This window comes from Squalius cephalus (genome assembly GCF_949319135.1).
Source record: "Squalius cephalus genome assembly, chromosome: 14".
NCBI classification, from domain to species: Eukaryota; Metazoa; Chordata; class Actinopteri; order Cypriniformes; family Leuciscidae; genus Squalius; species Squalius cephalus.
This window is the reverse complement of record NC_137135.1, coordinates 5,669,031-5,694,102: the sequence shown is the minus strand read 5'-3', so window position 1 is coordinate 5,694,102 and position 25,072 is coordinate 5,669,031. Positions and strand designations below refer to the sequence as shown.

At 37.2% G+C, this 25,072-nt stretch overlaps 1 protein-coding gene across 3 annotated transcripts in view; it reads left to right on the top strand.

The window, feature by feature from the left end:
* The window catches only part of nlgn3a (neuroligin 3a), a 202,478-nt gene that overhangs the window by 54,861 nt on the left and 122,545 nt on the right, over positions 1 to 25,072 (top strand). For 2 of the 3 annotated variants that reach the window (XM_079891893.1, XM_079891894.1), the window contains exons 2-4: positions 2,291 to 2,953; positions 6,693 to 6,752; positions 19,805 to 19,864. In XM_079891893.1, coding sequence (XP_079748019.1) covers positions 2,485 to 2,953; positions 6,693 to 6,752; positions 19,805 to 19,864 — 589 coding nt within the window. In that variant the 5' untranslated portion in view covers positions 2,291 to 2,484. The remainder of the gene's footprint in view (positions 1 to 2,290; positions 2,954 to 6,692; positions 6,753 to 19,804; positions 19,865 to 25,072) is intronic. The other variant, XM_079891895.1, reaches the window with a different exon arrangement.

Genomic DNA, 25,072 nt, shown 5'->3' with positions numbered 1-25,072 from the left:
AATTCATTTGTTGTTGAAAATCACTTCTCACTCGAGTAGTAAGTGAATAGGACAAGTCATGACTTTGAGAAAAACAATTTGTTCAAAGTGTGCCAAGATTACGCAGGATATTTCCTCTCTTCTCTCTGGAGATCAGCTGTACCGTCCACAGGCAGCAGCAAGTGTGTGTGTGTGTGTGTGTGTGTGTGTGTGTGTGTGTGCGGATGATGAGGTGGAGGATGAAGAACTTCCTGCCAGGCTTTGTGCAAATCAGCCCAAGTTTGGATAGGAGTTGAGGAGTGATAAGTGCACCTCCAGGATGATTCATATTGCCTCTGTCTGGTGGATACTGCTCCACTAGATACATTATAAATCATTTACAGAGTCATTTTGGAAGGCAATATCCGCTACTAAACTCCGGATTTTCTACTTGTTATTATTCCAAGCCCTCCGAGGAATGGAGGTCTCAGGGTCTTAAGCTTTAAAAATTGAAAATTGATCAGTAGTTGAGCAGAGAAGAGTTTCTCTCCACTGGGGACGACCCTCCTCATCATTAGCATTTACAGTGTTAGCACAGACGCCTGCGAGGCACTTACAAATACCAGCTTTCCAGGGATGGGGACGAGGACCTGTGCCTGAAAAATCTTTTAATACATTTCTGTCAAATATGGAAAGAGAAGTTGCTATTTTAGCTTGGTGGAAAACCTGCTTACATACAGTATGTTTTATTTACTGATTGAGTGGTTCTCAACTAGGTTGGCTTCGGGACCTAGATTTTATACTGGGCGACCAAACATGGTACCAAAATAGCTTACTGTACAAAAGAAACAAGAATGCCCTTAAAATCAAGCATTGAAATGTATGAATACTATGAACACCATAAGCTTAACAATAACAAGGTCATTCGCTAGTAATTAATATATCACAGTGTTAAGCCGTGACTGGGTGGCGCATCAATGTCAAAAAATGCAGATGCATTGGATGGGTGTATAATAAGTGAGATGTTTGCTATTCACTCGCTTACCTCATGACACATAGCAACACAGCTAAAAGTATTCCTAATATGTTTGACCTTTTCACTGAAATTAGCCAATGTTTACCTGTTGAGACATGTCTTTGCAAGCACCATAAAAGCTGTTGAGTTGAGTAAGGAAAGGGGCGTTTGCTAAATATGCTGTATTTTTGTAATTCTGCTAGCTGACACTAGTGTCGCAGAAACTACAAACTTCACCCTTCAACGCATCGGCCGAGGACAGACATTGACAGACGACAATAAGAAACATCATGGCAGGTGTTCATTTAAATATACATTGGAAGTATAATATGATCAATATTAGTAGCCTATTATAAATAAATTACTTGTAAGTAGTATAAAAAGTATAATGAAAAAAAAAATATTTAAGCATTCTTGAAAAAATAAGTTGAAATATGCAAATAAATGACTTTAACAAATGCATATACTATTGATTAACAGCCTTGGATTATTACAGTAAGTCTAAAGTAGGTCTGTCTTTAACAATTTATACATCCCTAAAAAAATCCCTATGAAGAAAAAAAAATTGAAAATAGTTTTTAAAAAATAGTTTAGTCTACTTAGTTTTGTATCAACTTTCTCACTAGAAATGAAATCAAAAGTTGTTTGTTAGCTCAACTGTCACTGAATTGAACGCACAGGATTGCGGGATATCAAAGACAGCGAAGGATACATCTACGCTGCCTTCAAAACCGATCAGATGAAGGTTTCTCAGTAGACAAGATCATTGGATTCAGACCTGGCTTGTTGCTTTCCTACCTCTGAATCCTTCTAGGAGAGGAAGCATTTTTCAGCTTTCAGATGCAGCCTCTGTCCATGTGTTAGCATCTGTCTATTTTGGCTTCAGGCTAATGTTAACCAAGTGACTGATGAACCAAAATACCCTTAAGTTTGATTGGGCACACAGGGTTTGACATGACATGAATGGGGAAGCATTTGCTATTTTGCCTTCTTAACTATGGAGGGTTATACAGTTATTTGCACTTTATTATTAATATTTAGCAATGTTTTTGCCCCACCGTTCACAATCCCAAATGGACATAGCTAGTTCAGATCCATAAGAATACTGTCAACCCTGTTTCTGTAGAGTGTAGGCGTTGTGAGACATGTTTAAATCAACCTGCGGCAAAACTTTTATTTGCATGTAGTTGTGCAGGCCTTTGGATGCATTGGGAGCATTGGCATATTTATGAGTGCTGTTCTATGCGCATACAGAAAAAACAAGTAAATAAAAGATGGTCCCATTTAACGTTTTCCTGTCTTATTTTTCTCCCGCAGGAGAGAGGACCTGACAAGAATACTGGACAGTGAATGAGGATTCGCCCGGAGGGGAACGGTGCTCGTCTATGCGTTTTTTCTTCAATGACAGGAGTAATCGGGCTGTGTTTGAGGGTCTGAAGGCAGGAGACACGTGCTGGAGGAGGTTCTCAGCATACGTCGGCATCTAGCAGCAGCTGCCTTTTTAAAGGACCATGTGGTTAGCCGTGCGCAAAAACCGGCTCCTTTTGCACCAGCAGGACTTCTGCGGTGGCAGGGCTCGCAACGTTTCTCTGTGGATATGGATTTTTTGTTGGTGTATGACGCTCGTCTGGGGACAAGGCTACCACCCCACTGTGAATACGCAGTACGGGAAATTACGGGGCGCGCGGGTTCCGTTGCCTAGCGAGATCCTGGGACCGGTGGACCAGTACCTGGGAGTGCCGTACGCCGCCCCGCCGGTGGGGGAGAAACGCTTCCTACCCCCTGAGCCGCCCTCGTCTTGGTCGGGGATCAAGAACGCCACTCATTTCGCGCCGGTGTGCCCGCAAAACATTCACAACGCCGTTCCGGAGATCATGATGCCAATCTGGTTCACCTTTAACTTGGATATAGTTGCCACTTACATACAAGATCAAAACGAGGATTGTTTGTATCTAAACATCTATGTTCCAACGGAGGATGGTGAGTGTGTCGGGTATAACGAAGGAAAAAATCTCGCTATTACATTCTGTCACTTCCTGTGTTGTGTTTGAAGCATGAGTTGTCGTCTGGCGCATGCTGTGTCTGTGTACACCATTTCCATTCTTCATCTTGACTTGATCTGCCATGAAGTCTTTCCATCAACTCTTCCCTTCCATGCCACTGTTATGGGTTCCTCTTTTGTGTTGTTCAAGAGAGCAAACCAAAAAGAAAGAAAGAAAGCCAGTAGAAAGCAGTAATCTTTTTAATGTAAGAGCTCAGATTCTAATCTGACATGAAGTTTGGATGTAATGATCTTGGTGCACCTCCCTCTCCTCACTGTCTTGACTGTTCTGGGGGATTAGCGATCCGAGATTAGCTTGCTTGATGCCAGAATGAGGCTTTTTGTAGAGTTGCTAAAATGTTCTGGAACACAAGAGGCCTGTGGCATCAGTCCTAACCATGTAAGACCCTTTACTGTCCCACTTTCTTCTGTTAATGTTCAGAGCCTTTATTGAGGAACTTAAGATCTTTAAACAAATTTGGTGATCAAGTTGTCACCCCAGCACAAAGAGCATTTCTTACAAACTCATACAGATTTGAAAGCAAAAGCACTAGCTCTGTTCCAAAACCTAGCGAGCTGTCTTCTAAGGATGCCTACATGTTAAAGTGACTTTGACTGATATGAATGCGGAAAGTTCATTATGAGGGCATGGAAAGACAGTGTCAGTTTGAAATCAAGTGGGCATGCAGTGAAAAACACTACTGTGCCCATTTTAAATTCTCATTGGTCAATTAATGCCTATCACAGTACAGTTTTTCTCAATTGGTGCTAACCGTAGTAGGATTACCAAGTATTGTTTGTTTATCTGTCGCTGCCAGATGACAGATGAACTTGATTAGCCATTATAATTAAGGGGTTCAAGTGCAAAGCACTGAAACCCTTTTGTAATTTTAAGGATTTGTATTATTATTCTTCCACCGCAAACCTGATCGTGCAGACCAAACCATAAGGCCTAGAGACTTGAAACTTGGCAAGATGGTAGGTCTCAATATGGGGAGAGACTGACACGATATCACCCCAATCAGCCAATAGGGAACAAAAATGCAAAAGTGCGCCTAATTCCTAGACCGTTTGTAGTAGTCATAAGTGCTCTTATATAAATAAATATCTCCAATTTCATTTCCACCAAGAAAAATGTTCTGCCATCTTGGATTTTGTCCGAAACCTACTTTTCAGAACTAGTCCTAGGTTTTTCACCCCACTGGAACTAGAGGTCGACCGATAGTGGATTTTACAGATACCGATATTTAGGTTTGACCGTAAATGCCGATAACAGATTATTCAACCGATATATATATATATATATATATATATATATATATATTTTTAAATGGATATTGGATAAAAAAACAAACATAACACTCCAAGTAAAACACTGCTGAACTGAAATATGCTAAATGAAATAAATATATAAATACGAATATATTAAAATGAGACGTTCTACAGGAAAAATTCTACAGAAAATAATTTAACATTAAAATATTACTGGTCTAATTTGTTTTTCTTTAGCTATAACCTAGAAACATACGTCAATTTCCACTTTGGTACCACTTTGCAAGTCCCATTTGTTAACAAGGATGTATTAGCTAGCTTTCATGAACTATATGCAATATACATTTTCACTGCATGTATTGATATTTGAGCAATACAATTGTACCTTGATCATTCATGTTAGTTCATAGTACATTAACTAAGGTTAACAGATAAAAAAAATATATATATATATAATCTCAATTTAAAATGTACTAGTACATGTCGAAACTAACAATGAACAATACTTCTACAACATTTTTTTAACTTTAGTTAATGCTAAAAATGTTATCTTCTTGTAAAGTGTTACCATTTCATATAAATCCAAAGAGTCATTCTTAAAGATGGCCATCTTTAAAGGTGCTGTCTGTAAGCATGACAGCTAGTGGTTGAAATCGGTACTGCAGTCCAAATTCAAAATATCAGAGATCGTTGTTTCCCCCGCCCCTCCTCCTCAGCCTTGACACTCACACTGGTTGCCAGTTTGAGGACACGCAACAGGAAACAGCGCAATTGGAAATGAAAGCCAAGGAGACTTACAGACTGTAAGTTAATGAGTTGATTTATCCGTGTTTTAATATGCTCTCGTTCATAGAGATTTTTAGATGGATATCAAGTTTTTTTAGGTTGTGTAGAATCTGCAATCTTGGTTTGCTCGTTTCCAAGTCTGTAATACGTAGTGTTTCTCGCAACTGGCATCACGGCTGTCGAAATACTATTGGGTGAACTGGCAGTGGGCGAGATCACACAGACCAAATCAAAAAACAACTGACAACACAGAACCTGTAAAATAATAAGTAATATAACTGGCTGTAGAATTGTTTTTCAGAGAAACAAGTATGTGAACTTAGCATGTTTCCTAAATATCTGCAAACATATTATGGTATTTTTAGTAGAGAAAAAAGTTACATACAGCACCTTTAAATATCTGCAAAGGCCAGAGCATTAAAATTACATAATTGTAAGCCTATATTACATGTACAGTCTCTCACTTTATTTGCTTCTATTTCAGAACACTTGATGAGTATCTAATCAAAATAACAATATGTATTGTAGTAATACAAAAAGACCTGGAAAAACTATTGGTGTGGATTTTTGCCGATAAACGATAGTTCCACCAATCAACTATCGGTACCGATATATCGGCAAAACCGATGAATCGGTCGACCTCTAATTGAAGCCAAACCAGTGCAGAAATATTCATGCATATATCTCATATCTCATGCAAGATATGGTTCTAAACAAGAATGCAAACTTTTATGGAGATCGGACCATAGGTGGTGCTATAACTGTTAAAAAGCTTTAAAAATCATAAATGGTCATTTCCATCTCTGATCTAAGAGGTTACAGGCTTGTTAAATAAAACATAATACCTTTTTACTCGTGTGCTTAAAGGCCTTAAAGCGCTTGAACCCCGATAACTGCTGCTCGCAGCTATATTTATTATTATTATGTACCCAAGCAAAACAAAACTTTTAAAATACAATGATTGCAATGGTTGGCTACAATGATTGGCTTATTTCTAAAGAGTTAGTAAAACATTTGCATGCTGTCAAGCTAATGACAAAATTCTAACATAAATAAGGCATAGTGCACAAGTACTGGGGGAAAATGAATATTTCACTTAGAATTTTTTCATGAGCTGTCTAGGACCACACTATGTTTTGGAACAGAGCTACTGTTTAATTGAAAGCTACAACTTAAAATGCAACTTAAGTCATAAAACCAAAATGGATTAAATGTGGTGGAGCACACTTACAGCAATTCTCTGCATCTGTTCGGTCTCATTCTCAAAGCACATTTGGTGCATCGTACAACAGAGCCATGCATTTCTCATGCAAAACCTAGAGTGATGCAGCGGTGCAGGGATTGTGATGAGGAAGAGTTCAGTCAGTTTCTCCTGTGCTTGTAAAGGGTCTTATATAGCAGTGCATGTGAAACTAGGCTTCCTGTGTTCCAGGGTGCAGCAAATCAATTCCACCTTTTTTGGAATATTTTCTGCCCAAAAGACAGAGCACCCCAGCTAACGTTCTGGACAGGTTCTCTTTGTTGTTCTTGTGGGGAGGGGGAGTGACGTTGTTGCATGTTCTCCTCAAACGTTTCTTCCAGAGCCTTCTGTTATTTTGTAGTCTTTTATTCATTTTACAGTCAAAAGAATATCCAAGGAATGTGCCAGAAAACCCAACAAGAAAATATGTAGAAAAGGAGGTATGTAAGCAAGCCAACATTGGAGCCAAATACAGAGAAGAGAGCGACTGGTACTTCCTCTCTCGTTCCCAAGGGATATCTCCGTCAACTACACAGTCTTGTGCGCTCAGCAGTGTTAAAAATGTCTGTATATTTCTTTTAACATAGGTTTTTTTTTTTTTTTTTTTTTTGTGAATATGTGTTATTTCAAATTGCTATACAATGTGTATGTAGACAACTCCCAGATATACTAGTTGACATGAAGTGGTGCCCTTATTTTTTTATTTATATATACATTTTTTGTCATTTCATTTGAAAAGGTTAATATTGTTAAATTCATTTTGTCACTTGATTATGCCCCCCAAAAGTGTGAATAACTGCTGAAAGTTCTCTTTCAAAAATGGTTAGTGTTCATGTGTTCAACCTTATTATGTTTAAAAACTTTAAAAATGGCAAGATCAGTGCAAAAAAAAAAAAAAAGAAAAAAAATGCTGCTCTCTAGCAAATATACAGTACTTGCATTATGTCAACTCAACAGTCAATAAGCCATCAAAGCACAAGAATGTTGACTATATGCTTTGATTTCTTATTGACTGTTGAGCGTGACAAGGTCAAAATTGCTTACTAAAAACTAAAGATTGCAAGCTAAAGTTTTTTTGCCCATAGAGAGTCCATAATATTATATTTAAATGTGCAAGTTTCATAGCAGAACAGGGTTGAGTAAAAAGTTATAAAAGTTATGAAATTTGGCACACAGATAGAGGACAGTCTGAACATTAACCACATCAATTTTGGAGTCTCTACATCAATCCCTCTAGCGCCACCAACGGATCAAAATCCATGGCGGCAAAAATGATGGATTCAAGTTTATTAGTCAAACTGTTCTAGAATAATGTGCGAAAATGCAAACTAATTCGACAAAGAGCACGCCAAAAGCAACATGAGGATATATCTCCGCAACATTTTAGTATAATCAGACTCAACTTGGTGTTTGTTATGACAACCATTATCTAATTATACCTGCACAGATTCGGCACAGTGCCACCTGTTGGTCAAGCGATATAACATTTTTATATTTTTGCTTATTTCTGAGCAGTTTGGCCAAAAATCACAAAACTGACGTCTTTAGATTTGGTGCAGCGTGCCGAGTTGAATGATACCCAACTTTCCCATTTCAGCTATTTTAGGCATCGCCCATTTAGATTTTTTGTCTTAAAATGCTATATTTTACGAATGCATTGGCGTATCGTTACAAAACGTGTCTTCGGCATGATGTCTTGAAGGTTCTCAAAAAGTTTTGGGGAAGTGCCACCTTGTGTTTAGAGACCCCTGTCCAAGACCGTTGGTCCGATTTTTACCAAAATTTGATTCAGATCATCTTCAGACCATGCCGGCAAAAATGTTTGGATTTCGTGTTGATAGACAAAACCGTTATCATTTAACATATCAACGAATTTGAAGGCGTGATGCCAAACTGAATCTAAAGCTTTATATCTGCAAGGCTTTGCTGTATTGACACCAAACTTTGTGTTTGTCATTGTCACCCTACGCTGACCAGACCACGTCAATTTGGTGATAGCGCCACCTATTGGTCAAAAGTGATAAGCAATGTTTACAAGATTTTTTATGATTTTTTAACCATTTGCTTAAAATCATCTACAAATGTTTTGAATTAGTCATTTTTGAAGTTAGTGTGCTTGGCCCATTAATCACTGCTTGCCGCTATATTTATTATTGTTGTTGTTATTATTATTCAACAAGTACAACCCATTTAAATGTAATGGTGATGAATGTGACATGCAATTTGGCTGATATTTTAGTGAGAATTTTTTAAAAAAATAGTACATTTTAATGCATTGTTTACTATTTATTTTTGCATTGCACACTAATAGTTCAGTCTATAAAATACGTAATTACTATAACTTATTAATCTTAATTATACATATAGTAAGTCATGGGGACACACAAAATGATAACGTTTCCTGACAATGACCTATATATACATTATCTATGTAATGCTGAACTCATGTTTTAATAGACAGCACATCCAATTTATTCAGCGTTGTGACACTGATGTCATAACACAAAGAATCATACAGTAAGATATGAGTCAGTGATGTCATACAGCTTGATATGTGTCGGAACATGCAATATCATATGACATGAGTAATGATGAGTGTTCCTGCAGCCACAATATGGAGTCTGTCATTACAGAAACCTCTGCACCAATGTCAAAATCAATGCATTGTATTAAAAGTAATGCCATGAGGATATAGTTCCAGTAAATGTAGCATGTCTTTAGAGAAGCATATAATAGATGACCTCAAAGCCACAGATACGGACTAAACGCAAAAACTGAAATGTTATCTAGTTAGATGTTGGTTTTAATTGGGGTAAAATCAATGCTTCTGTAACAGCAACATATTTTTCAACAGGGAAATTCCAGGTTATTTAAGAATGGGATTAAGCAATAATAATTTTAACCTTGAAAATACCAACATCAAACATACAGTACTTTGTATACACTTGCACTTGGTAAACAGTATTAATAATGACATCAGCTGAATTTAGGGATCCATTCTCATTGTGATTCATTGAATTGCATTGGATTTCATTGAGAAATGTTCAGTTTAAAAACAACTTAAGCTGTACAGGCAGCATCTGTGACTAATTAAACTAATTTAAACTCACCCCTCAGTTTAAAACAAGCAAGCAAACCAACAAAAATAGTACAGTAGTGCATTAACAGTAGAGGTCTATTGGGAAAGTGTACAGGAGGATTTAAAAGCAGACATTTGAAGCTTGTATTTTTGTTAAAGCACTTAATTCTTCCATACAATGATGTGTGTTTTTTGAGATGTTGTCTAAAACCGACTATCCAGGTGAACTTCTGACGTTATTTCTGTAAACAGCACTTTGACGATAGTTATGCCATTTTTCTTCCTAAAACCCTTGTGTGTATTGTGTGAAAGTTGGATATAGGTTTGATCGGGATTGTTAGTGATTTTATCGCATTAGTCTAATGTTACCACAGATAATGTTTAGGTTTTGTGGCTATTCTTTTGAAACCGTGTGTGTCTGTATAACATAAAATCCTCAGTGCAGACACTTTCCAATATTAACCTCCATCATAAATGTATTGTTGTGCTTTTTCAAAATGATTTTAATGTCACAGATGCTGTCTTGCTCGTCACTGGGGCTTGTATTAAACCCTGAATATGCCTTTCAAGCATTTTGGGCAAACTGCAATATGGATCCCCATGACCTTCTCTAACCACTCAATTTGCATTTTTAAAGAAAACAAATTAATTTGATATTGTTTATGCATATTGTTATTATGTTTTCATTAATAAAACTGAGTTGTTTCTGATAAACTGTAAGCTCAACAAGACCTAAAACCTGCTGAATAACAAGGTTTTTTAGAAGAAAAAACGAAACAAACGCTTGTTATTATGACAGCAAAATGATAACAAAAATGGCAGTAATTTGTGCATTATTTAGTACTTGCATTAGCACACTTAAAACAAAAGGTTATAATGAAATAAGTGCTGTTCCTCTGAAATGAACATTAGCATGTTTCCGCCACAGAATAATACAAAAAAAAGGTAATTGTGACTTCATTTTTTTCTCACAATCCTGAGTTTAGACATAGCATTTAATTGCTAGATATAAACTTTCAAATTGTCGTATAGTCCGAATTGTGGGACACAAACTTGTAATTGCGAGAAAAATTGTGAGATACAAAGTCACAATAGATGAGCAACAGTTAGGGAAACAGATTTTTAATGATAACTTAAACACCTTTAAAGTCAGCCCTTTGAACTACGAGGTTGTTCATCGATGGTATTTGTTTCTGTTGAAGCTGTATTCCAGCGGCTTAAAATAATTGTGTTTAACAGTATATATATACATGAATGTTTTGCAATAAACTAGTTTTATATTTCTCCATTGTTTTTAATTTGATTCTGCGGTTTGCAATGCTTCATGGGATTGTAGTTCTTTCCCTCATTAAAGCTGTTAAACACACAGTCTTGTACCTATATCGCTTTAACAAAGACTTTTTTTTAAAATCCCTATAGGAAAAATTAATGTAAAAAACACTTATGGGAAGCAGCGCCGCGGAAACAAGCTTCCATAGAAATGAAAAACATCATATCCAAAATGTAAAAACTTTTATAGTGGGCTCACAGTCATGTTCTTTTTATTATTATTATTATTATTATTATTATTATTATTATTTACGTTGCACTGCTTGATATGACAGCTGTCTTTATACTGACACCTAGAGGTGTGGATGAAGCATTAGACAAAAGCACATGTTTACGATTACCAATTCTACCAATGTAGAAATGCACCAGATAAAGTTAAAAGTGCAAAGATAAAACGAGCGGTATTCAGCTGATCATGTGATCTCAACATGTGAATTAAAAACGCTTACGTATACACTGCAGTCTTCACCTCAGGATTATAAACAAAATAGCCTATTCAAAGGTGTAAAACCTTACACAAAACATATCAAAATAACACGCAATATCTGTCACATTTGGAGAAGAGGTGTCTGGAAAAAGTAATGGCATTGTGTTGTGCATCAGATTCCCTGGAAAGCTTCCGGAATCAGAGAATAGAGAACGGCAGAGCGAAAGTCCCGTGTCACAGTCCCGATCGCAGTCTCCCGTGATCTTGTTATGAGAAATGTAAATAACAGCCAAGCATCAAAACCAATGTCTTTCCACAGAAGCAGCTGCTGAACTATTAACAACAGCGTTCAGGGGGAAACTACGGCTGCAGCGAGTTTGCGCTGTCGGTTAAATGATCTATGTGGTGTGAGGGAAAGTCTTACGGGAACAAGCCCTCCCTAGAGGAGCCGTCTGTCTGGATATGGGTCAGGAACGCATTTACTCTACCTCGTTTATTTCCTCTTCTTAATATGCTTAGATCTGCTGAACCTACAAATATCATGGCTGATAGCATTAAAAAGAAACCTGAATGCTCTTTTAGTATTAAGCCAATGATTTCTTGTATTAAATGGTTGTTTTGTTTATCAGAGTTTCTACGGGCGTTTATATTTGGGGTTTGCGATTTCCCAAGGCTACACGCTGATTATCGTAATAGCATGTAATATATTAATGTATAAGAGCAGCTGAAGTTGTGAACTCGCAACACAACATTTGCATTAGAAAGCACAATTCTGAACTCTAAAATGAGGGTTTTGGTTGTTAGAGAGCGATATTTTTGATCAGACCAAAAAATAACCTGTTAGTCTCAACATGCAGCAACATGAAATCTTATGTAAATTCCGTCAAATTTGCATAACATAAAACCATCAGTAAGGGTTGCCAGGCAACAGTACGCTTGTGCTCTAAGAGCTTGTTGATGGTCTATCCACTCCGTCGAGCTGTTTCAATCCAATTTGCCCCAGGGATTTACAAAAGAAAATTTTATCAAGACATTATGTTAGGTGGAAAAGCTGGAAATGTGACAGAGAATGGAGGTACACTCCATTCTGAATCACACACACACTCTCTCTCACACATACACACACTCACTCACACACACACACACCTATAAAAGGTCTTACATTTAGTAAACACATTAAAGTTCACAAGTGCACAAACACTTCGATCTGTTACCAGAAAGAGCTATTTTCTGATGAATGCACAAAAGCAAATGACGAAACCCTAATTCCTCGTTCGCTTTAAAGTCTTATTTTTAATCCCACAAAACTGATCCATTGACAAATTATGAAATTGCATTTTCACTGCAGTTTTTTGCTTTGTCATGTCAGGTTCACAGAGTATTTTTGGCGCAATTTTGGATGCAGTCGTGTTGTTTTTCACTTCTATAATATGACATATGAGTGAAACAGCACATTCAGCAATTTAAAAGAGAGAGGGGGGGGAAGAAACTGTGGGGTTTGTTGGAAGAGAGAGAATAAAAAAGAGGCTTCAGAGATGGAGCTATTTATTACAGTTGAGTTATAACAAAATTTGATTGATTGCAACAAAAGTCCACTGAAGGCGAGCTGAAGTTTAGAAAACCATAAGCTGTTTATTTGACACATATAATCCACAGTGAACAGAACAAGGCGGTGACGTGAACTCAACTTGATTGAAGCCCTATTCGGACGGTAAATGTTTCTCATGCGGATGTAAGGTATATTCAGCATTTACAGGGGTTAGTTTGTGATTTTACATCCGAATATAAAGTGTTTGTTCTCCCACCACCCGCGTAAAAATCTCTGTCTGTGTTTTGACAAAATTTTTGCATTTGAAATGCTGGAAAGTATAAGTACGAGAACAATATTTCATCACCGCTCCACCACAGCATGTGAGAATAAAAAGAAGAAAGAGAAAAAGGGGCTGTTATTGTGGCCGCAAATACAATACAGTACTACATTTAAAAATATAAACCAAGCTTTGTTTTTACTTAATGTAAAGAAGAGGTTGCATTAACTTATTTCTGCTCATTTTTAAAATGACATTCATCATTTTGAGATCAAATGCAACACCATTTTAACTGTAGCAGTCTGTTTTCCTATCAAACTGGAGATTTAAATAATCAAATAATAAATATGATATTATTTTCTTATTATTCCCAGCACATGATCAAAACATGACAGTGAACCCAAAACTGATTAAACATTTGTGTTTCTTTGGACTAATGAATCGTTCACAATAAGGCCAGGAGCATTAAGTAAGTAATCAGGGTGAAATCTGGATTCATGTTGACCTTTAAGCAGTGGTTCTACTTTTGTGAAACATGTGAAAATGGGTCACATAAACAGCAGGGGGAAAACGCTAAATGTCAATAATAAAATGCTAATATGCATTTCATTTGGAACAAAATGACACAATTCATTGGCTCATCAACATTCAAAAGAAGGCGGTGCGTCCAATCAAAGCCATCGAATGTATCTGTCAGACAGATCCCAACATTGACAGTCTGTGTGGCATTCATCCGTCAGCCTGGAAAAGTTTAGCCAAGGACAGTTTTGCGTGTTTTGGTGTTGTGTTGGGTCATGACTTCATGTTGAATGTAAAAATTTATAATAAGGAACAATTAGTGAATTAGATGTCATGAACTCATAGTGAACAACATTTTTGCAAGCATTTATTAATCTAGGCTAATATTGATTTATAAATACACTATTGTTCATTGTTAACTCGAGTTTGTTAATAATACATTGACACAAGGACCCCTTAAATTATACAACAATTCACAATGACCTTTCATTACTGACCCAGGCTATTGTGTTTACTGGATAAAATAATAATCATAATAATCATAATTATAGAGGCTGCACATGCAGAGCAATGTCTAGAAGATAATATGTTAAAATAAGACATTTATTCACACTTGAATTTCCCATGTAATCTCTATGACTTTTTAACATTTTATTGATTTCCATTTCTTTTTTCCAGCCCTGGAAATCACTATTTTAAGGTTCCATGACTATACTGTAATAATGTACCAAAATAATGTTATTTATATACTTGGTCTTTAAAGCTATCAATATTTATGTATGGTCGTATATTTTAATTATACTTGATATATTTTAATGTGGGAGAGAATGAAACGTTTAGCTGAACTTTAGCTTCTTAATTGTAGCTTGGGTTCAGATCAAATACGCCCTGCAGAACGAATGCTAATTTACACAACTTGAAATGTTAAAATGTATTAGCATAAGTAGAAATTAACATTAACCATGATTAATGGCTGTAAAGGTGTTCATTGTTATGCTATTGCGGTTAATGTATAGGACCTTATCACCAAACCAATTGTGGACCAAACTATATGTTCTGTTCTGAATATTTTATAATCATATACCATTTGATGCTAGCAGGAGGCGCTTTTAATGAATTCTGTAGTCTAAACTTCGTGCATCTATTTCTGTTTATAAATTCAGTTTAAGAACTCCCTGCTGTTAACAGAACGTTTAATGCCTAAAGGGTGTTTTTTAAAGATTGCATTAATGCCATTCCCCAAGTACATGGTCAATTATGATTATTTGCTTCTATTAACATAATATTCCGATGTTGGCTACGGATTTCCCATGAAACACGCATGCATGATGAAATCACTCAGGGAGATATTTCTGTTTTAAATGTCATTTATCAAGAGAGAATTCCTGCTTTGGTGCGGTCTAATTGTTTGAGAGACGGGCTCAAACCGGAGAACGTTTTTACACGCCATTCAGAGGGGTTTTTTTCCCACGAGAAAGACGAATTGGACAAGTCGTCATATTCCGGCGGTCTGCCAGCGTGATGGAAACTGCTAAGCGTTAGAATCTGAACCAGGCTCCGACTGAGCAGTGACAGACAATAAAATGGCATGGAAATGGCTTTTGGATCGCTCGACTTTCCCGAGGTTTGAGATGTGTGCGCGTGTAGCCGCAGGCATGGCAAACAGCAGAGGCATAAACGGAGAAAAGGGGTGGGCGGAAGTTAGGGAAGAAAGGCACAAGGGAAGCGGATGTCCCCTCCGCTTGATATGGAGCAGCTCTTTTAAATGTGCGGCAGCCCATAGGCCTGGCGTGAGCGAAGTCTTGCCAGTGGCGCTTCATTCACTGACACTTGAAATGCAAGACACAGCTTATCCAGGAAGTTTTCCTTGGGATCCCACACTGCTCGCTGGCCCAGTGTATCTGCCTGTTCAGAGCGCAGTGTCTTTGTTCTTAGTCCTTCTATAAAGGGCCGGTTATTCCTCCAAGGTTTTCGTGATCTATACATCGCTTGCTCATTTCATCCACTCCAAAATCAGAATGTATGTCATCAATAAAGTTCTTTAGAAACTGCTGATATTTCAGCGATCTTAATGTAATCATCAATTTCCGTGCGCCGTTTCTTTTTCTTTTTCTCTCTTTCATAAGCGCTCTTCGCAGTCACTCTTGGTTATTGTTCGGTTAACGGCAAGGACAGCTCATAATGCGGTCCTCTATTTATCCAGCACTTGTAATAAAAACAAAAGGCCTGTGATATAAAAGTCCTCTGGGCTACTAATGCCCTGGTGCAAATTTTCGGCTGTCCTTTCTCTAGGATTATAGTCTCCTTAACCTTTAAAGTCGACATCAAGTCGAAATTGGCCCTAGTCACTTCCTTAATAACATGTTCCTGGTTTTATTGTACACAATTTCATAAGTCCTCAGAAACGACTTTCCTTTGTGCTGTCATCCACGAGTGGAGACTATAGTCAAAGTGTTATTTGCGGATTGCTTTAGATGAAAAGATGAGGTTATGGCAATAATAGCAAATAACAATGTGTTCGCACTCTCAAGGTGTCTGATCCTTTTGCAGGTTACTAGAAAAACAGCAAAAGTGCCTTCAGCTTCTGTTTACTGGGAAATCTGTGGCGTCAATAGACTTACACAAAAGGCATCGATATTTTAGAAAGTAAAACTAGTTTCTCAAAATGCCTTGATATTGTTGCAGGTAAAATGAGTCATGCTTGTGAATTTTTACAAAAAAAGATATTAATTGATTATGCTATATGTATACGTTTAATCAGGTGTTCCTGGATCTGGAAAATGAGTATTCATGAGTATTCGTACATTTTAGGGCTGTGAAACGATTAAGCGTGATTAATCGCATCCAAAATAAAAGTTTGTGTTTACATAATATATGTGTGTGTACTGTGTATAATTATTTAGTATATATAAATACACACACATGCATGCATATATTTAAGAGTTTATATTTATTTATATATGAAATATGGTAACACTTTGTTATCAACACAGTGAATTATGCATAATTACATGCAACTAACCATCAACCAAATCCTAATCCTACCCTAACCCTACAGTAAGTACATGCAGTTGCTTAATATTACTCAGTACTTAAATATATAATTACACTGTAACAATGACACCTTAAAATAAAGTTGTAACCTAAAAAAGTTATATATAATATAAATTATATATAAATGCATATACATGAAAATATTTCTCAAATATAAACATGCATGTGTGTGTATTTATATACAGTATACAAAACAATTATACACAGTACGCACACATATATTATGTAAACACAAACTTTTATTTTGGCTGCGATTAATCGAGATTAATCGTTGCACAGCCCTAGTACATTTACATAAGTAGATTTCTGAATATGCTGTGACTCAAGAAAATGACCATCAAATATACTACAACTGCACCTTAAAATAATTCATTTAAAGTAATTCATTTCATTCTTGCTCTGTAATTCAAATCTTCAAAATCATATGATTGTGTTGGATTATAAACTCAAATTCAAGTCTTCATTCAATGACCTCCATCCTCAGTAGCGATCATAACCACCAAATATTGCACTCATTAAAAATTCTGCTGCTTTATGATAAAGTTTTACATTCATGCTCTCGCCTGCTTCGTCACCGCTTGTGACATGCCGTGTTTCGCCATCTCAGAGTCGGCATCATTAGAAACGCTTTGAACATCATAGAAGTCAGTGGAGAAAAGCCCCGCCCCCTCATGACGGGATAGGTCACATGATTGTGATGGCAGGAAACAGGGGTGTTTTTGAGACTCTTTGGTTCACTGCAGTTTTAAGAAGAAAATACTCAGACTGATGAATTTGCACATTAAATTTGCATATTAAAAACACCACATAGTCAACATTAAACACTTGATTTTCACCACAGGGGGTCTTTAATATTCTCTGCATTCTTCACATTGAAATTCTTTTCCAGAAGTAACAAAAGATATAATATTACGAGAAACGCAGAGGAATGAGAGGGATTGTTAAATAGAGAAGCCACACAGGGAGGATTTGAGACAGACAGTAAAGTGAAAACCATCTTGGATTGTTAGAAATCAACATTTCGCCAATAGGTCCCTCGCCACATTGTGACCTTTCCGATATGTAAATCTGGGCTCAATCCATTGTCACTCTGACCCACTTCTCCTGCTCTTCAGAATGGGATGCACTTTACATTCAGTGAGCTTTTACACTGACGCATAGGTCAAAGAGGCTGTATTAGCTCACTGTAAAAGCTGAAGTGTGTGGAGACGCTGGACCAGATGGGCTGCCGTCCGCTGAGGTTAATATCAATGTGATAAAAAGCGCTGAATAAAGCTGGGAATCTTATTCAGAACCATTTTAAACAAATTATTCACATGGCATTCATTTCTGTCAACGGTTCTTGAAACTTGTATGTTTTAATGACAATACGTACTAAAATGGTGGTGCTACAAGAAAACTAACTGAAAAGTAAATGCAGTGCAATGTCAAAGCGAATAGTGTAGTCTGGGTCAATATGAACAAATGAAGGACATTTAAATCATCTAGTGACTAACTTGCTCAGTTATCAAGTCAATGTTTTTATAATGTCCAACTCAACATGAAGTTTTGTGAGACTCAAATCTGTGTACAGTAGTTACTGATTAATTGTTCATACAATCTAAATATATGGTAAAATAAATTTGCATTAGTTATGCATTAAGTAATAGTAATTATACATTTTGTTACAGATTAGTAAACATTAGTCAATAAAAATACTTTTAAATTTTAGTATTGTATATGTTAAAATTAACAAACTAAGATGAATACATGCTTTAGAAGTATTCTTCAGTGTTAGTTCATGTTATCTAATGTAGTTAACTAATGTTAACCTTATTGCAAAGTATTTGATAAAACATTCAAATAGGATTCCAGAACATTTATCAAAAGTACAATCGTCACCATCGTAGCATCAGAATTGTGAGATATAAAGTCAGAATTGCGTGTTATAAAGTCAGAATAGGGAGATATGTACACACAATTACGAGAAATAAACTCTCAATTCTGACTTAATAACATTCAAAATCCAGGGATTTTGCATTTGTATTTCAAAATTAGATTTTCGCTGACGTCAGCCATATATTAACGCTGAATCGTTTGGTCTGTGAATACTCTCAATGAAAAATAATAATATAGTTTATGGGAACTGCAACACAATGCCATTAAATCCAGACGCACTACAAAGGACATTTGAAGTGACAGAGCTTTCTCGCCTCGGGTATCACAGCTGCCACCTCTCTCAAACAAAGCATTCATTCAACTTAACCTAACAGTGTAACGCCACACACCTAGTGCGCTACAACACACGCACGAGACAGGTCTTTCCATGCGCTTTAAACATGTGTTTGTACTGCTAAAACTTTGCACTTCTTAAAAGAACAGCATGCATAAAAAGATTGACCTCCCTTCTCTGATCCTTTCCCACTGATTTAAGACATGAATCATTGGGTGACCAGGATTTTGCCAAGTAGGACAAGTTCCTGGAACAGCTTTCCAAACTGACCCGACAGATTTTAGGGATAGGGTTTTTGATAATACTGTAGCTAAACATGCAGATCAGCGAGTGTGCTGATTTATCCAACTGGATCTGTACAAACACTGATGAAGACATTGTGGTGATGTGATTAGTTGCATCTGTGTTTTGTAGCGTTCACTTGAAATGAACACTAATGATGAAATGATTACGCTTTGAAAAACAGAGTCAAATCTATATTAAGGCATTTTAAAATGGTCGAAGAATAATGAAGTTTACTCTATCATTACAAATTGTAGCTTGTCGTGTTAATGCTTTTTAATGCTTTTATTAATAGTGTGTTAAGCTCTTGACCCTCTGAAAAGTATGTCATTTATTTGAATGAAACTGCAGCACTCATTGTATTGTACTACTACTTTGTTTGAAAAAAATCTGTATATGTGATCTGTAATATTAAGAACAGACTTAATAAGAGGGTTGAACACAACCGATCGTTTATTTTAATGCCCTGCTATTGAATAATCTGTCATGTTTTTTAGACATTTAACCAAATTTACATCAAAATTCTAACCTCTTATTAGGGTTGTGTTCTAATAGATGCACATTATGTGAACTTGATTCTGCATACAGTATTAAGCAATCATGTTTGTACATTTAAGTGATTTGTGTTAGCTATTGGTCAGTTACAGTCAATGAATACTGTCTAATCTTGATCACATGTGGCAGCTCTTTGTTAAGCTTTTTTGTCCATTTTTCTTGTTTTGATGATCATACTATTTTGAATTTTCCTGTGCTTCTCTGTATTTTCCCCGCTTTACTAACAGGAACCCATTCCAAAAAACAGGGCGAGGATTTATCCGATAACGACGGTGATGAAGATGAAGGTATTCTCTTTGGTGACAAAAGACAATTGCATGTCTTGGATCTTTTTTTTTAGCTTCTGTTTTCTGTACTTTGAATGCAGCCCTCCCTCTTGCACCTTTTTATCTTCTCTCATGGTCTAAAGAGTCATCGAAGTCCTTTGTGTGGCTGTGGAGGATGACTGTGTTTTGAATACATCAATACTTAGCATGTCAGGGAGATTTTTAGAGGTAGCGTGAATTGCGTAGGTTCAGCTTGGCTCCGTGTTTTGTTTTTTCTTCTTCTTTCATCTGTTGTATATAAGAGGCTACAGACGCATAATTGTGTTGATTAGTGCAGTGATTCTCAACTGGTTTTTCTTCACAACTTCATCATAGTTGAAGTTGAACATTATAATTTATCATACAAAAGTCACAAGAATATCCTTAAAATCAGATATGGAAATCAACATAAACCCAACAATATGCTAAATTATTGAATTTGGTTTCTAAATGACTTTACATACAGTATACGATTTACGATGCATATAAATACCAAACATTTGAATGAGGTCAGTTGTGTCAGTAGTTCACTATGGAGCGAATTGTGTGCCATAATTAAACAAACAAATCCTCAAAAAGGTTAATTATAGATCAAATAAGACAGAAACTCACCTGTTCACTGCTCATTTTCCTCAGCTGTAGGCAAAGGCAAGTTTCAAATCAGTGCTTCTCCCGGGAGACTAGCGCTAAATTAATCCCCTAGTTTAGCGCCATCTACTGTTTTAGAGAAGAGGAAGTTGCTCAACTGCATTTGTGAGTAAATCGAGCCAAGAGATCTCATAAAAAGCCAAGTGTCACACAATCATAACAGACAGATATGCATTTGTATGCACTAGATTTGGTATTTGTTCAAAGGTTACATGCAATTTGTAGGGTGGTTTGTATTTATTTGTGAAGTATTATCTTGGCTCATTTATTTATATTGTAAAACACAATACGTATTTGTTACTCCACTGCATTTTCACTCAAACTGACCTTTGTACTTGCACATTGCTTTCTGTTTGTTTGCGAGTCGAGTTTTCCTTTGCAAAGCAGATCGAGTTTGTTTGCGAGTCGAGTTTTCCTTTGCGAAGTAGTTTGAGTTTGTTTGCAAAATGCTGGATTTGTTTGTTTAATTATGGCACAAAATTCGCTCCATAGTTCCCAGCACAACACACTTTTAGGTCAGCACGAAACATTTTTATCCTCGTCACAAGTAATCTTGGGTCATGTTGGCTTGCACCTTGCATAGTTCTGTCCATACCTTTCAAGGATAACGGCATGCTACGCAACCTGTCCATGTTGCCAAATCTCTGATTATTTTGTACCAAAATTGTATTGAGTGATTGAACGCAGACTATTTAACACAATGCAAACTGCTCAACACAAACGTCACCCATTGCTATGACCTCCACATGAGAAACGTTTTACATTGCATCATGAAAGGGTGATTTTACCATTTATTTATTTACATAGAATATGTTATGCCTTCACACTTTATAGTTAGATACACAGGATCGTGTCCGAAAGGTCTGTAGCAGATGATGTAAAAGTTGAAATTGGTTGAACCTTGAGCATTGTGTTACAGTGCTTGACCTGCGTGCAACATAAAGCCGGCTGTACTGCTGATGCTTGACGCCTCGTTCCTTTGAGTGTCATCTAGTCATGTAATAACTACTGCATATCAGTTCAAGGCCGTTGTATAGTGCAAACACATATTTTCGTGAAGTGGTAATCGAAATCTTTTCGTTATAGTCTCAACGTTTGGCTCCCGTGTATAGCATGCAAGGTTTTCTCACACTGTCTGTGTTCAGCAACATGGAGGCAGATATGAGGCAAGCATGTGTATCACAACACAGTTTTTAAAACAGCCGAATGGATTTAGATGAGGAGAGAGAGGCTGACAAGTTGTGGTAAGAGGATTAGCCACGGAGGGGGGAAAGCATGCGCGCAAGAGAAGTTGCCAATCAGCAAGAGCATTGTTCAGTTTCAACATTTATCTTGGGATATTCTGGGCTCAGGGTGGATATCTGGCGAGATTAGAATAGGCAAAGTATTCTTCCCCGGTTACTGCAAAAGGCTTAAACCCCAGAACCTATCTCAAATCCTGTTATTGTTGTTCCTTTATGCTCCTAAACTGACAATAGATTTTATAGGTGAGGGACATGTTCAGTGCTGGAGTTATGGTCTTGCTGTACGCCCCTACTGTGCCTTTGTTGGTTTAGACCAAGTGCTGCTCTCAGTTTGTGTCTGGCTGGCCACATTTACTGTGTTTGCAGGCAAGATGGCTTCGTATTTGCCATTCTACTGTTGTACTTTACAGCAGTGTCTAAGGCTGAAATGGAAACTGAAGCAAGTCACGTTTGAAGCGACTCAGTCAGGGGTATTAACAGCAGTGTTAATCGATATGCTTTCTTCAATACCAGTAGAGGCAGAGGCCTTGTAATGCACACGTCCACATGTAGAGGAGCTTCCATCGGGAGGATTTGGACTTCCAATCCCAAGCGGTTGCATTACCTTTGCAATTGGCTGGTTCAGACAATCCAATTTCTGACTTGTGCAAATGTGGCGGCTCTCCATGAAAAATTCACTAGGCTCCAGCAGTCAAGCAGCATGTCCTTACAGAGGCTTTTCCGCTTGGTCTGGAGGTTGGGTTTATGGCCGAAGCAGTCCCAGTGGGATGTGGATTCAGCTCTGGATTGAGATGTAGTCCACTGAGGTGTCCGTGTTCTAGCCCAGGGCATGTTTTTGCATGAGGTGCCAATTACCTTGCATCAATGGCCTGCCTGTTTTTCCTTGACTCTGAATGGCCCAGGGATATGGCGTCAACTGTGACAATAGGGAACATGGCTTGTGAAGCATGCCATAACATTCAAATAAAACAAGAATACAAAGCAGGCAAAAGTGGCAAATGAGCTGAATGCGTTGCCCTAGATTGGAAGGTTGTGCTTGGTGAATAGTTCCTTGTTAAAGCATTTTTTGTGATCTCCACTGAAGATATCAAATGTAAGAGAGCTACAAATGAGTGTTGACACTTGAACAGCGCGTGAATGATATTCCACTTGAGCCAACTATATATCAGTATGCCCCATTTGTCTAACAAGGCGTGCAAGTCAAAGCAACAATACTCGGACACAGAATCTACAGTTGAGCTGCCACTGCATATTTGTGAATTATAGTAGTAGTGATCATGACACATTGTTCACCTTACAACCTCTACTCGTCTCTGGCTACATAGTATCATTGTGAATCTAGGCCATGCTTCCTTGGCAAACATTTCTAGACGACATCACCACACACTTAACCCTTCGCCAGGTCACGCAGGAGCCTTTAGGCTCAAATTAAGGCAATCTCTTTCTGCTCACTCTGACTGAATCCCAATTCATCTGCTTCTAGGTAGGAATGCAAGCTAGGAAGTCAATACATTAGTATTGGGACATCTGTGTCATAAAATAACACCTTGCTAACATGATAAATGCACATACCTTTCTATAGATTAAAGTGTGCTTGGGCATATACTTCTAAAATTCCTCCTGAAACTGTACACAAGCAACTTTCCAAGCAATTTGATGTGTTTGATTTGGGATGCAGCAATCCTAATCTGATTTACTGTCTCTGATGGATACAATATGACTTTGGATTCAGCCCAGATGTCTGTCTTTAGCACTGAAATAGACTGTGCTCATATGACATAATGTAACTAGCAAGCTGTTGGCATCATTTCTCAGCTGGTGGTCCTTATTTCAGTCATCAAGCTTTGCACAAACATATTGCTGTGCCTCTCATTCTGTAGAACATCTCTGGCAATTAAGCCAACCTCAGGTGCTGCTAAGCAAAGCTATACAACACCTCCTTCCACTCTGGTTTTCACTGATATTGTACATTTTGTAGGTGTATATGTAGGCACATGGAACTAATTATTAATGCAAGACATGGCAGTAGTAATAAATTATCATTGGCCCACAGGAAGATACAGTATACCTTGTTTCATGTGTCTGCTGTCATAGACTTCCCACCGTTGACAAATAGATGCACATTGCCATTGCATTGGCTCGCTTATCCATGTGCTCTAATTGGGCAAAAGAGCACTTAACTCTTCTAGACACCAGCCATCTTCTGATGGTGCCAGTGGCCAGGCCAGCTCCACCTGCTGGGGTGTTAGGATGGATTTCACAGAGTTCAGTACCCACTGTCACACAGGATGGGTTAAATAAACAATGGGCCAAACTGGATGTATGCCTGTTTGTATAATGTTGTGCCAGTAGTTGAAGGAACAGACTGCAGACATAGTGCATATGTTGCATTGTTGGCTAGTACGTTGAAATAACTCCTATCCGCAGTCTTAATCTTTGATGCATAACTTGTCCTGCACAGTTTGTGGCAAAGACATGAGTGACCTCAAATTACACAACTTGTTTTAGAGAGGTGTGTTATTCGTTTTCCAAGAGATTGAACTTACGATGAACAATACATTTGTAAAAAAAAAAAAAAAAAAAAAAAAAAAATATATATATATATATATATATATATATATATATATATATATATATATATATATATATATATATATATATATATATATATATATACTGAAGCCCTGTTCACACCAAGACGAAAGTTTGGAGCAAACATTTGTGCGATAAACATTTTGATGGCTGTTCAGGCCAATATGAACATTTGCACACCGCCAATGTGATTTTGTAATGTGAGTTGTTCTAATCTCTTTACAATCGTACTGCAAAATTAAACTGGCCAACCAATAAGATTTGCGCCTTTGTTCCTTTGCTCAGAGCTGCTGCTGTTACCTAAAACGACAGTGAATAGCAGAGGAAGAATCCGGAATCGGCTCTGTTGTCTCTGTACTTATGTATTTGGTATTGTTTGATAAACACCAGAGTGCAGAGATCGGCAACCTATGGCACGTGTGCCAACTTTGGGGAGGAATATTCACTTTATGGGGTTAGAATGGTTGAATTATCCAAAATAATTGATTGATTGATTGATTGATTGATTGATTATGATTGAGATTTACAAATAAATGTAAAGAGATTCACAAAAAAATATCAAATTCACAAATAAATAGATTAAGATCCAAAAATAAATGTAAATAGTTTCACAAAAATTAATAAAACTCACAAATAAAAAAATAATTACAATGTGATTTTATGTGATTATCCCTCCGTGTGTCAAGGTTGCCGACCACTGTCATAG